Here is a 14,547-nt window from a genome sequence, read left to right as displayed (position 1 = left end):
TTAACTTTAATGATCATGTGGTTGCGGTGAGTGGAGGTTTGGTGTTTTCAGCCTGGTGGGATGCCAGCAGGCAGCAAACACCAGTAGCACTCAGTCAGTCCCGTGCAGCATGAACAAGTCACGCAGTGGGAAATCTGCACCTTCCATATCCATCTGAAACTTCTACAGTACTACATTATATTTACTAAGGTGAACAGTTTCAGCAGTGCGAGTCTCTGTTTGCTGTATTCCTGTTGATGCCGTCGTCTCACTGGGCTGCAGTGAAGTCTCGTCTTCTCGGACCCTGCAGGTGGGAGGCGAGCAGCTGGAGTGAATGCTCCAGGACCTGCGGAGAGGGTTTCCAGTTTCGTCTGGTGCGCTGCTGGAAGATGCTTTCCCCCGGCCTGGACAGCTCGGTGTACAGCGACCTGTGCACGCTGGCCGAGCTGGAGAGACCGCCGGAGAGACGGGCCTGCAAGAGCCCCGCCTGCGGCCCCCAGTGGGAGGTGGCCGAGTGGGCCGAGGTACGAGGCTTTGCCAGAAACGTGAACTGGAGCGACACTGAAGGGAGCGAGTTTAGCCAGTTAGAATCTGATGCACCTAAGGTGAAAGGAGAGGAACAATTTGAATTTGAGAAAAGGAAAAACAACGACACTACAGCACTTTAGACCCAGACTTTTGTGAAAATAACACGGGAGAGTGGCCATCTTCAAGCACACTGGTCACTTAATAGATTTGTTAATCAACAGAGAATCTGTGAGTCGTATATTTGATAGTCCACTCAACTTTTTAGTCATTTACAAAGAAAAATACCAAACATTGTCTCTTTCCAGCTTCACTTAGATGCTAATACATCACTTTGGACTCTGATCACTTCCATCACATTATTTTTGACAGATTACATGGGAAATTGATTAATTGAAAAAAAAAAAAAAAAAACAATCAATTGGCCAGTCATCTAGGAAAATAATCAGTTGTAGTCCTGCCAGTCATTCACACCATCTGGCATCTTGTGGATTTCATCTATTTTTTCTTTGTCTTTTTAATCTGTGTTTGAGTTCTTGTTAGATTCATTACGTCTGTGATTTTTGAACCCGGCCGTCTGAGACAAACTTCAGACTTCATTTGGGAGTGCAGACGTGCGTGTCTTGCTCAGGTTTAGCAGCTGTCCGCTGCAGTCCTGTGGTCTGATTGTGGTCGCTGATGGATTCTCCAGAGAGACTCACCAGACACCAAAACATTTTGATTGATGTGACGCGCACCAATCATCCGGGAGGGAAAAAAAGACTCTGAAATATTTCATCTACAGATCACTGCTTGCCTTCTGAGCAGTGTGGAACATGTTGTGAACCGTATTTCATTCAGATGGAAGTAACAAGTATAAATAAAAAGATAGAAACTGATGATGGCTAAAGACTAAATGAAGACGCACCTGGACTTCAGACTCCACTGGACTTAGAATCCATTCTAAAATAAATGCTTTTTAACATGTGGACCTTTGTGAGTTGTGGGCACTATTTTCTGATGTCATCTACAACAAACAATGTTTTGCAGCTCCACTGGAGTTTCACCAAATCCACCAAAATGCTCTTTTTCTGACTTCCGCAGACTGAGACCAGATGTTAGATACCATTTTCTCCTCTGTACGTCCAGTGGTTCAGTTCCTATAGGTAGCATTTCCTGTTAGCTTAGCATAAAGACTTGAAGTCTAAGGGAGTTGTTAGCCTAGCTCGGTCAAAGTGAAAAAGTAAACCTTACAGCAGCTCTGAATCTGTCTTATTTACTCAGTGTGTCATTTGGATTTGTCTACAGGTATAAACGTGCACAGCTTCAGAGCTGGGTATGTCGGGAAAAGGGGATTTTTTCCAAATGTTGGAGTATTCCTTTATGCGCCTTGCTCAAAAGCACCTTTACAGCAGTTTTACAGGCAGTATTGCAATATTATTCTGTAAAACTGTATTATACTGTGTGGCAGCCTCTGTTGCAGTAACGCAGCAGTCTCGCAGGTCACAGGAAGTGATAGTGCTGCTGATCCTGGTGAACGTGTGTGTGTCTGTCCAGTGTCCAGCTAAATGCGGCCGCAGGGCTCAGGTGACCCGCGAGGTCCGCTGCTCGGACGAGACCAGAGCGTGTGACCCCATGACCAAACCGCCTAACATCAAAAACTGCACCGGCCCGCCCTGCGAGCGCCACTGGACGGTGTCGGAGTGGGGACCCGTGAGTGTTTAGTGTCTGCTTTGACTTCATACCCAATTATTGCATAAACTGTGTCATGATTATTAATACATGTGCGCTGTCTGTTTTCAAGTGAATTTTATGATATTCAGAGAAAATAAGTTGGCTATTCTCTGAAATTAAAGTGGTAAATTTACACGAAAAAACTCAGAAGTTCTGAGATTAAAGTCATTAATTTATGAGAAAAAAAAGTGCAAATTTTAATTTTTTTTCTTAGAAATTTGTTTCTTTATAATCTTTATAATAAGAAGAATTTTTGAGTTTTTTCTCTTTTTTTTTTTCTAAATTTACAACTTTAATCATGGAAATTCATTTTTTTCTGCCACCCTAATATGTCGTTGTATTGAGGTAATTTCACTATTCAGATGTAATATGATTTCATGACATTTTATTCCATGTGAAGTGACCTGGCCTATCCTGATGTGGTTTAACATTTGAATTTGACTCTGAGCTCCGTGACTAAACAAGGCGGGGTGAGACTGTTGCTCATCATTTGACCTTTGACCCTTTTCGTGGCGTTCTGGTTTCCAGTGCTCGGGCTCATGCGGCTACGGGAAGATGGTGCGTCACGTTTACTGCAAGACTCCGGAGGGCCGCGTGGTTCCTGAGAGCCAGTGCTCTCTGGAGAACAAGCCACTGGCCATCCACCCGTGTGGGGAGAGAGACTGCGCTCCACACTGGCTCGCTCAGGACTGGGAGAAGGTGAGGCCCGCTGCCCCGTCCCGCCTCAGCCTGGGACATCACAGGCTGCCAAGTGTTTTAGGATGGACACTCAACTCCCACACATTTATAATGGAAGATCCTATCCCAGCCTTTTCCAGTCCTCCCTTATCACATTTCTAGCTCAAAGGCAACTGGACTTTGTGTGTCTTGAAGACGTTTTTCTGCTCATCAGAGAAGCTTCATGACTGAGGAGCTCAGAAAGTCCATTTTCATTTGATTTTTAGATGTATGGTGGCCTGGATGACTAAAAACCTTCAAAACCTTGACATATTCATGATCACATGCCTGCCAAAAACCTCCTACATGTAGCATTATAATACCAGCAAACAAGTGCCTCATTTTTTAATGCATTAATATATTTACCATAAACAAACAAGACCATCAGTGAGAAGAGTGTGACTCTACGCTGCATTTCACACCAGGGCTGATTTGGCATGAACATGAACTTTAGAGGCTCTGATTCTGCTTCTCAACTTAGTAGTTTCAACTTCACATAAGCATGAAGTTCAAAGTATGAAGTTCATATCACCTGAATGCTATTACAGTGGCCACCAAAAAAAAAAAAAAAAAAAATCTGCAGAAACCCTGGTGATAAGTCCTTATTGAAGAAAACAGTATGACAAAAATATGCATATAATTCAGAGGTCAAGTAAACAGTCAGAAATGCTGATGTGTTCTGTCTGTGTCTGTCTGCAGTGCAACACGACGTGCGGCCGCGGCGTCAAGCGGAGGATCATCCACTGCGCCGGCATCGCCAGCGGAAAGTTCCAGATCTTCGACGACGAGGCATGCGGCGGCACGGAGAGGCCCGAGGACGAGAACACCTGCTTTGAGAGACCCTGCTTCAAATGGTACACCACACCCTGGTCTGAGGTCAGTTCACCGACACTCACAATGAATTAGTTTAAAGATTTGCAGGGATGGAATTGGTGACGTCATGTTCTGGTTAGTTCAGTGGTTCTCAGATGGCGGTGTGCGTCCTCCCGGGGATACGCTGGACTGCTGCAGGGGGTACGTGAGATTTTAAAAAAAATGTTAAGTACATTTCAAACCACGTTCTCTTCAGTTCTCCCTCTGGGTTCCTGAAGGTGTCAGATGTGTGTTTGTGGTTTGAATCTGCCGCCGTGGTCGTGGAGCGAGGACGTTTGTTCGCTCTGAGCGGGAAGACGAGACCAAACAAATCCAGAAATAGTCCAGTAATTTTAGGCCAAAATTGGGGTCAACCTAGGACAAATTGCAAGAGAAGCAAACTCGACTGGTTTTGTATCCTCAGTTTGTCCTGAGTGAGGGGAAAAAGTCCCAAGAAATCCCATTCGTGGAAAGTTTTGAAAATCACCTATTTATGACCATATATCACCAGAAAACACTGTTTTTAACACACAGGTGAAAGGAGTTCAAAATTTTACTTTCAGATATCACTATAAAAATTCACAAGTTGATTACACACACAAAGACAAGAAAAAAAGTCAATGACAAGTTCTTTGAATTATTCTGTTTACACATGCATATCACACATTATCTGATTTGATATGCGCTAATAAGGAATATAAGGAATAAATGCCAGAACAGATATTTAAACAGTGAATTAAAAGGTTACTATATATATAGTAACCTTTTAATTCACTGTTACATAGTAACCTTTTAATTCAAGGTCATATTCCTTATTAGCACATATCAAATCAGATAATGTGTGATATGCATGTGTAAACAGAATAATTCAAAGAACTTGTAATTGACTTTTTTTCTTGTCTTTGTGTGTGTAATCATCTTGTGAATTTTTATAGTGATATCTGAAAGTAAAATTTTGAACTCCTTTCCCCTGTGTGTTAAAAACAATGTTTTTTGGTAATTTGTGGTCATAAATAGGTGATTTTCAAAACTTTCCACCAATGGGATTTCTTGGGACTTTTTTTCCCCTCACTCAGGACAAACTGAGGATACAAAATCAGTTGAGTTTGCTTCTCTTGCAATTTGTCCTAGGTTTTTTTCATAAAATGACTGGACTAAAAGTGGATCAGTGGTTGAAGCTGGAAACAAGGAGGAAGAAGAGAAGAAGAAGCAGAAACACAAACAAGAGAATCTGCTCAGCATCAGCTTGTTGGTTCACTCTGATGGAGCTGGACTGATCCTCTGCATATAGGACTTTTTTTCTGCCAGGTTTTATTTTTTTTTACTGGTCAGGGAGAACTTGGCTGAAAAATATTTCAAAGGGGAACATTATTGAAAAAGGTTTGCGAGCCACTGGGTAAGAGGACCGTCTCTTTAACCACAAGGTCATCCTGCCACAGCTATTGAGTCCCATTAAGAGTTTATGTCCAGTACAAAATGTCACATGGGAAAACCATAAGAATGAAGCGTATGAAGGTGAAAATGAGTTCCTTCTCTGTGGCTGAAGGTTTGCCAGGCAGTCGAGTTTGGTTGGCATGAAAACGAGCACACTCTCTGGCTGCTGTAACACAAGGTTAAAGTTGGGGGCCACTTGTTGTCCCCAAATTATCCGTCTCAATGTCTCCAAGGCCGTTTCGCCTTTCCTATGGCAGGAATGCTGAGAATGTGAGCAGCTTTCTGTTTTAATGGCTGACTGTCCCGGCGGCGGCAGACGCAGTTATATCAAAGTGACACCGCTCATAAAGTGAGAATCGTAAAACGAGCACGCTGCAGCGTTCGGTGCTGCTGAGGCGGACCGCTCCGAGCCGAGCCGAGCCAAACCGGGCCGGATCCCACGGTGCCGAGCCGCCTGGACGGAGGAGAGGAGCGGCCCGGCTTTGTCCAGCGGGTCGTCCTGCTCCGCCCTGTGCGGTGTGTTCAGGAGGTCAGAGGCCTCAGGCTCAATTCTGGTTTCAATTTGTCACCTTTTTGTTTTCTCCGCCCCGTTTCATAAGAAATGAAAACTTGAGCAGGATCTTCACGTTTGTTTTAGAGCGCCTGCTGGTGGTCGATGACCGTCCTGCTCCATTTCCTCGTCCCCTGACCTGACATGCGTTCACTCTGCCATTCAGTCTGAACCGCGGTCACGACACTGCTGCATTTTATCTCACTTCACTTTTTGTTTTCAGTTTCAATTTAGTTTTAATTTGTTTAGTCTAGTTTTTAAAATTTACTTCAAAGTCTAGTTTAGTTTATTTTTTTATTAGCTTCGGTGTTAGTTTTAGTCTTTGGTAATATGGGGGGTGAGATTCAAAAAAGTCTTGCTTGTGCGACAGAATATGATCCATCTGCTGGCGTAAAGCTGGCACAGCTTAAAAATTGGAACATAAATTTCATGTCCACTCAAAATACTCAGCTTATGTCTGAAATAAACTGACACAGATGAAAACCAAAGACGATTTCTATTTCATCTCAGTTAGTTTTGTAAATTCACAATGCTGTGACGGCGTGTTGGGGTCGGGGGAGGAGCCGGGAGAGCGGGGTCATATTCTGAGAAAAAAAGTCGAAAATTTATGAAAGGAAAAACTCAGAAAATATTGTTTTTATCATTGTTTTTTTTTATAAAGCTTCGTTCTTTTTCTTATTTCAGTTGATGAAAATGTTTCTTGAGTCTGTTGTCTTGTTAGTCTGAACGCAGACACAAACTGAGCTCAGTGAACAGAGTGTGTGTGTGTGTGTGTGTGTGTGTGTGTGTGTGTGTGTGTGTGCCTCCTCAGTGCACCAAGACGTGCGGTGTGGGCGTCCGGATGCGGGACGTGAAGTGTTACCAGGGCAGAGAGCTGGTCCGAGGCTGCGACCCGCTCACCAAGCCCGTGGCCAAGCAGACGTGTGCACTGCAGCCGTGCCCCACCGAGCCACCAGGTGAGCCCACACACACACACACACACACACACACACACACACACACGTGTATGCACACACACACACACTCACACACACACACACACACACACACATGCTGCTGCTGCTCATCACTTTGATCAGTTCATTCTGTGATTATTTTGTCTCTCTCTCTTTAACTGTCTCATGTTGCTCTTCTGTCTCTGCTGTTCTGTTGCTTGGTGTTTTTCTTGTCCCCTCTTGTAAAGTGTGCAGTACACTGCATTTACATGTACAAAACATGCTATATTTTTTGTTTTTCATGAAATGGACTGCTATAGAAATGCAGTCCATTTATATAAATAAAATTTGATTGATTGATAATGTTGCCAGGGAGCCAATATACAATAAGTCACCAACTGTTAAATGGATATATAAATATGTATATATATATTTTTTTTTTTCTTTTTTCTTTTTTTTCTTTTCAAAAGTATTCCAAAAATGCCAATCCATTAAAACTCAACTATTTATTTATGGAGCTTTAAGTCATTTACAGCCTAACATGACCTTTCTGTCCCCTTGAAGTACGGTGGCCCTGAGCTGACACAAACAGTGGAGCACCAGTTTCTCCACATGGAGCAGTTCAGTAGCTAAACTCAGCAGAAACACTCAGTGACTCGCCAAAATAAAACTGCATTGTGATTTGCTTTTTTTTTGGCTTGAGAATGAGACTTATCAGCCTTTGGAGCTGAAACATGTTGACTCAGGCTCGCTCGCCTGTTTTTAGTCGAAAAACAGCCAGAAAACAACTTTTAAAACAAGTTTTTTTCAGCTTTGAAAACCAGAAATCTGCAGCTTTGAAACTGGTCCAGTGATCTGAGTCACTGGAGCTGATCAGCAGCCTCCTGCAGATCCACTGGAGTCAAATTACTCATCATAACTTCAGTAGCAGCTAATAATGCCTTTAACTCTCACGAGAGAAACCTGCACGCTGCACTGCTGTTGTCTTTTTTATCAAGTCACAGCAAAAGGGAAAAGAGCAGCACACTCCTTTTGTTCTGTTTTTTTTTTCAATCCTAATTCCATTTTCTTTTTTTTTCATTCCACACTTTAACAGCAGATACATTTTTTTATGTTATTTTTGAGTGAAACACACACGACTACCTGCTCCCCCGTCCAGACAGCTGCCATCCCCTAGAGCTTGTTTTTCATGCTAAAATCATGTTTGTCTGGGAATGAGCTGTTTTTCTGGGGCGGATGAATAAATTAATTAATAATCTGTGTCTGTAATGAGCTTCTGTAATCTGGTTAACCTGACTGGATTAGAGTTTGGTAATGTTACCACAATAATCCTGTGCTGTGGAACCTCTCGCTCTGCAGCCCAGCTCGTCTCGTGTCACTTTAACCCTTTATAGGGCACTCATTGAAAAAACAACCCTAGACTGTTATTAGAGAACATGACAGGACTTTATTACTTCTATAAATTTTTTCTAAAATTTTCATTTTCAATCAAAGCCATTGAGATTGGTCAAATGCCACCATCATGTGACCTGGGATGTAGAGCGATCTTTGCTGATTGGCTGGGTGAAGACCAAATGATTATTGAACTAACTGAGACAGGGGATGGGCCTGATATGTAAAATTTCTGAAATTACAAAAAATAGTCACTTGCCCTATAAAGGGTTAATAGTCTTCAGAGCCAGTCTCTCTTTTGTGTTGTATAATCCGCCGTGACTCGACCCGTCCCGTCTGCTTCCAGATGAGAGCTGCCAGGACCGGCCCACCACCAACTGCTCTCTGGCTCTCAAGGTCAACCTGTGCAGCCACTGGTACTACAGCAAGGCCTGCTGCCACTCCTGCCGCGTGGTGCGACCCTCCAGCTCCTAGTCCACACACACACACACACACACACACACACACACACACACACACACACAGCCACCAGCATCTTTGACCTCAGTGTTAAAGAAGAGAAAGTTTCTTTTCCTCATCATCTGCCCGGAGAGCCCAACTCACATTATCCTGTCTCAGCTGTGTGTTTTTTTTTTTTTTTTTTTGAAACAATATTTATCAGTTGAGCTTTTCAGCGGTGAAATGGAAACGGCCTGGAGAAGACGCGAGCTCGGAGAGAAGCCGCCGTCAAGCAGGCGAAGGCTCCACGCAGTCCCTGAGACCTCGCTCGCTCTCGCAGCGTCCGCCGCTGCCGTGAAAAGATCCATTAAATTATTTCCCAGCTGACTATACTGCATGTCTAGAATATTTAATATAGATATTGTTTATGGATATTATTTAATTCTGTCTCAAATTGGTGTCTGGCGCGGCCCAACAGGAAGTGAAAAGTTTATTTTGCCGTTCCACCCCCGCCACTTGGCTCCGTAACGTTGGGCGTGCTCGCGGGATATGAAAGTATATTTATTAGTCATAGCACATTTTCATTAATCGTGACGCTCCTGATGCCAATCGATGTGTATTAATCATGTTACTTACTGCCAGTTTTGGTCTGTGTGTGACGGGACGGGAGGCTGAAGTTAAATCCACTCACAGACACAAAGACTCCTGACACTTGAAGTATGGTTGAAATGTATTCAGAAGTGTATGTCTCATTTTTGACAATATAACTATTGTGTACTGTGTTTTATATAACTGATACCTCTTTGTACAAAAAGTAAGTATGGAGATTTTGTACTGTTGATAATAAACTGAAATCCTCAATGTACTGACTTGTATTTCAATAAAAACAATTCAATAATAATAAAAAAGTCGTGTTTTTTGTCCTGAGTGTTTCAGCCTCTCATTCTGACACTGAGGCATCAAGGTCACTGCAGGTCACCGACACAAACTAAAACCAGGAGGGAAAGAACCTGAAACTATATTGTGTGCTTAAAAGAATAAACTAAACTAAAATAAAATAATAAAATAGATATTTACAGAAAATGCATCTGAATCTCTGCTCTCCTGACGTCACTTTTGCTTTTATATGATCAGTTTTTCCCCCCAGAGGTGATTCACACAAACTCCAACGTGTTTTGCACCATTTTATTACATTTTATTGACACTGTAAAGGAACTATGTAAAGTCACGGTCACACAGGAGGGGCAGCCACAGTCTGACACATGAAGCAGGAGCCGGCGCCCCCTGCTGGCCGGCCGCCTCACACCCCGGGCTGCAGGACAACATGAGCATGGAGGAGACGAGGAGGAGACGAGGAGGAGACACGGAGGAGACGGGTTCACTCCGCCGTCCGGCCTCAGGTGCTCTGCTGAGGGACGTCATGAAAATAAAATAAAATTAAATAAAATAAAAAACACAGAGCCTGCATGAAATGAAGTTATATTTTTGTGAAACTTTATTGAGCCACGGTGTCTCCGTTTTCTCCTGGCAGCTTCTCCTCTGTTTCATCCGTGAGGAGCGAGAAGCTTTTTCAACCTTTCCAACCTTTTCAACCTTCTCCGTGATTCGTCTGTAGCTCGGCTTCAGTTTGTATCACAGTTTGCTTTGGACAAAATGAAACTCACAATTCAAGTTCTGTTTTTTAACAAACATATAAACAATAAATCAGTAGGAAAACAAAGCTTTACCAGTGTTCTTTAAAGGTGCACTACGCAAAATTTCGGGAAGATTCAAGCAAGGAAAAACGTGAAATAAGCAGGGAATTAAAAAGGGTGGAGGGGGTGTAGGAGCGCTGCACGGGTCCTCAGTCACAATCACAGCTACAAATACAGCTGACATGTGGCAGAGGCTTTCATCCAAAGTGACGCACATATGAGATTTTAACAGACCAACGAGCAAAGACCAGCTCAGGAGAGAGCAGCGACGAGAGCAGAGGCTTGGATCGATGGAGGAGGCAGAATGAGCGGGAGTTTCCTTAAAAAAAAAAAAAAAAAAACAATGTACAGACTTCAATAAAACTAATCCTCTCCATCATGACTGTGAGCCACTAGCAGTGTGTGTGTGTGTGTGTGTGTGTGTGTGTGTGTGTGTGTGTGTGTGTGTGTGTGTGTGAGCCCCTGCTCTCTGCCTGGATCTTCTTGTTTTTCTGAGCTCGGGACTCTTCTGGGCGTCGGCCTTTGGGGCAGCAGGTGTGTCGCCCCCAGCCAATCACAGGGCAGCGAATTGCCACATCGACAGCACCACAGCCAATAGGAAGCTACGAAAATCATGGAAGTGGGAAAAAAGGAAATGTAACGAGGAGAAACGGCGAGCGGACAGAACTCCACTCCAGCTCTGAGGCAGAGGAGGAGGATGAAGAGCGACGGGCTGGTGTTTTTTTTTTGTTTGTTTTTTTTTTCCTAGGACAGCGACGCCGATCATTCTGTCACCATCCTAGGAAACTAAAACTCGAGTGGAGAGGAGGAGCTTTCTTTAAACGTTGTGTTCACAAACCGCAACAACAAACCCGGCTCATTCTGCCTTTAGGTTGGTCTCCTTTTGAAAGAAACATGTGGTGCAGAAAACAACCAGCAAACTTAAAAAACAAACAAACAAACAAACAAAAACATCTCGCTGTTCTGTTGAGAAACTCTTTAAAAAGCCGTTATTGTTTCATGTTGTTTTGTTGTTTCGTGCGTCGGCGTCTGAGCAGAACAGCCTCACGTTCCTACAGCAGAGGGTGAGAACCATGTGGACTCAAGTCTAAAAGGTCCTCACCTCCACGCGATTCCACACAGAGCTCCTTTTATTATTATTATTATTATCATTATTATTAACTGAGCTAAAAATCTGTCTAATAAAACAAACATAAACAAACACAAACATTTAAACACGTCAACACACACCGCTGAACGCTGTGTTATGAATGTGCTCCGGAAAAAACCTTCACATGGAAGGAGGAGGAGGAGGAAGAGAAGGAGGGGGAGGAGGAGGAGGAAGAGAGGGAGGGGGAGGAGGAGGAAGAAGAGGAGGAGGAGAGGGAAGAGAAGGAGGAGGAAGAGGAGGAGGAGGAGGAGAGGGAAGAGAAGGAGGAGGAAGAGGAGGAGGAGGAGGAGGAGAGGGAAGAGAAGGAGGAGGAAGAGGAGGAGGTAGAGGAAGAAGAGGAGGAGGAAGAGAAGGAGCAGGAGGAGGAAGAGGAGGAGGTAGAGGAAGAAAAGGAGGAGGAAGAGGAGGGGAAGGAGGAGGAGGAGGTAGAGGAAGAAGAGGAGGAGGAGGAAGAGGAGGAGAAAAAGGAGGAGGAGGAAGAGGAGGACGAGGTAGAGGAGGAAGCAGAGGAGAAGGAGGAGGAAGAGCAGGAGGAGGAAGAGGAGGAGGAGCAGGAGGAGGAAGAAGAGGAGGAGGAAGAGGAAGATGAGGAGGAAGAAGAGGAGGAGAAAAAGGAGGAGGAAGAAGAGGAGGAGAAAAAGGAGGAGGAAGAAGAGGAGGAGGAAGAGGAGGAGGAGAAAAAGGAGAAGGAGGAGAAGGAGAAGGACAGCAGAGTGATGGTTTTCAGATTTTCTGTCTCTGTTGTCAGTGCCAGATCATCCTGGCATTTTGCAACCAGAGGCTCTCCAGCTTTCACACACAAAGAAACACAAGTTACACACACACACTCACACACACACACACACACACACACACACACACACAGTCAGAGCGGAGAATATTATCGTTTTCTATCGTTCATGTTCTGAGTTTCATGAGGCTGCAAATGATACGTCTTCCTCTTCCTCTTCCTCTTCCTCTTCCTCGCTGCTCGTCTTCATCTCCGGGGAAAAACAATAACTGAAGGTGCAGCCGTCGCTCTGCACCTCCTCTTTCTCTCTTTTTTTTCTTTCTTTTTTTTGTGTGATGTGTGTTAGTGTTAGAGGACGCTGTGTGCATGAGCTGATTCTGAAACTACAAATTTAAAAAAATCTCCATGTGAACACGTCATTTCCTCTCAGATTCCACGTCAGCGAGGAGAAAATCTGCCAGTGAAACGAGATAATCCACTTCTCCAGAGTCATTTTCTTGATGCAGGGAGACAATAATAAAGATTTTAACACTGAATGGCACACTGAATGATTTAAGATGGTGATTTTTTTTTGCAGTGACCTCAAGTTCAGTTCGATCCATCTAAAACACAGAAGCTCTGGTGTGTGTTGGTGCCGTTTTGGCAGCCAAAGCCTCACCTGCCGTTCTTCAGGCGTCACCAGAATAAAACCCGTCGCTCTTCGAAAAAGCCCTTAAAACTGCAGTTTGTTTTCTGCACCACGTCGCCAAACACACACATTCACACGGTAAAATCACACACTCGCTCGCACTATTTGGATTATACCTGGATATTTACAGTACACTTCAATAAAAACCTAGAGTCTACAAACACACACCGGTGGTGAGCCGTCCCGGGTCAACACTGCAAAAACTCAAAATCTTATCAAGATTATTTGTCTTATTTCAAGTCAAAAATGTCTTATTACTAGTCAAAATATCTCATTACACTTAAAATAAGACATGATCACCTCAGAAGTAAATTGTCTCTCGTTTCAAGTGAAAATTTGCTTGAAACAAGTGAAAATTTGCTTGTTTCATTGGCAAAATTTGTTTCTTGTTTCTAGCTAATTTTCACTTATTTCAAGTGAATTTTCACTTTTTCCACTGGCAAATTTTGCCAATGAAACAAGCAAACTTTCACTTGTTTCAAGCAAATTTTCACTTGAAACAAGTGAAAATTGTCTAAAAACAAGTTACTTCTGAGCTGATCATGTCTTATTCTAAGTGTAATGAGATATTTTGACTACAAATAAGACATTTTTGACTTGAAATAAGACAAATAATCTTGGAAAGATTTTGCGTTTTTGCAGTGAAACGGAGGCTCCAAATAACGGCTGGCATTATTTTTTTAATTTGCTCGTGAAGTTCAACACCATGTGGGAAAACACGGGGGAGAAAACAAGCTGTCAGGACGTTTCTGAAAACACGATTCGGTGTGCGGTGCGGTGATATGAGTGAAGCAGGAACACGGTGCAGGAACTCAGAGTGAATCTGGGAGTGGCTCTACACGGCACAGAGCTACACGAACATCCACCACGGGAAAAAGAAACGAAAAAATCCTCTACATACAGCAGGTGAGTGTTTTATGCACTACAGTGTGTTTTTTTTATTATTATTATGTTGTGTGTTTGGTTCAGGTGTGACCCACTGCAGTCACACCTGAGGCCTGTAACACGAAGCAGGATTCAGGCTTTAGCGAGATCACTTCAGGCTCCACTCCGGATTTTCTGTATCACAAAGCTGGTTCACCTCTGATCGGGATAGGAAACCTGTCCTGAACCTGTCTTGAAAGCTAGCCTGCTCCGGGACAGGTTAACTTTCAGTACAGGATTGAATCCTACATAAAGCACCGCCCCCTGGCCAATCAGCTGTTTGCCAAAATGGGGCCTGCCCAATCATTGAGGATCCCCATGAACAATGAGTCCAAATGAGGAGAGCATTACGGCGTGAAAGGATTTTCCTGGGCCGATAAAACCCGTTACACTGCAAAAAGTCAAAATCTTACCAAGATTATTTGTCTTATTTCAAGTCAAAAATGTCTTATTACTAGTCAAAATATCTCATTACACTTAAAATAAGACATGATCACCTCAGAAGTAACTTGTTTTTAGACAGTTGTCTCTTGTTTCAAGTGAAAATTTGCTTGAAACAAGTGAAAATTTAATTGTTTCATTGGCATTCATTGGTTTCTTGTTTCTAGCTAATTTTCACTTATTTCAAGTGAATTTTCAGTTTTTCCGCTGGCAAATTTTGCCAATGAAACAAGCAAATTTTCACTCGTTTCAAGTGAATTTTCACTTGAAACGAGTGAAAATTGTCTAAAAACAATTTACTTCTGAGGTGGTCATGTCTTATTTTAAGTGTAATGAGATATTTTGACTAGAAATAAGGCAAATAATCTTGGTAAGATTTTGCGTT

At 43.2% G+C, this 14,547-nt stretch overlaps 1 protein-coding gene across 1 annotated transcript in view; it reads left to right on the top strand.

Moving 5' to 3' along the window:
- LOC115365421 (ADAMTS-like 2) overlaps positions 1-8,571 on the top strand; it is a 32,666-nt gene extending 24,095 nt beyond the window's left edge. Inside the window, exons 13-18 of the mRNA XM_030060424.1 lie at positions 290-503; positions 2,041-2,196; positions 2,746-2,916; positions 3,634-3,810; positions 6,582-6,726; positions 8,444-8,571. Of these exons, the coding sequence (XP_029916284.1) occupies positions 290-503; positions 2,041-2,196; positions 2,746-2,916; positions 3,634-3,810; positions 6,582-6,726; positions 8,444-8,571 (991 nt within the window). The remainder of the gene's footprint in view (positions 1-289; positions 504-2,040; positions 2,197-2,745; positions 2,917-3,633; positions 3,811-6,581; positions 6,727-8,443) is intronic.
- Positions 8,572-14,547: the final 5,976 nt, after the last annotated feature.

The sequence above is a fragment of the Myripristis murdjan genome, chromosome 9, assembly GCF_902150065.1.
Source record: "Myripristis murdjan chromosome 9, fMyrMur1.1, whole genome shotgun sequence".
In the NCBI taxonomy this organism is placed as follows: domain Eukaryota; kingdom Metazoa; phylum Chordata; class Actinopteri; order Holocentriformes; family Holocentridae; genus Myripristis; species Myripristis murdjan.
Note: the sequence above shows the minus strand (reverse complement) of the source record. Positions and strands in the feature narration are given on the sequence as shown.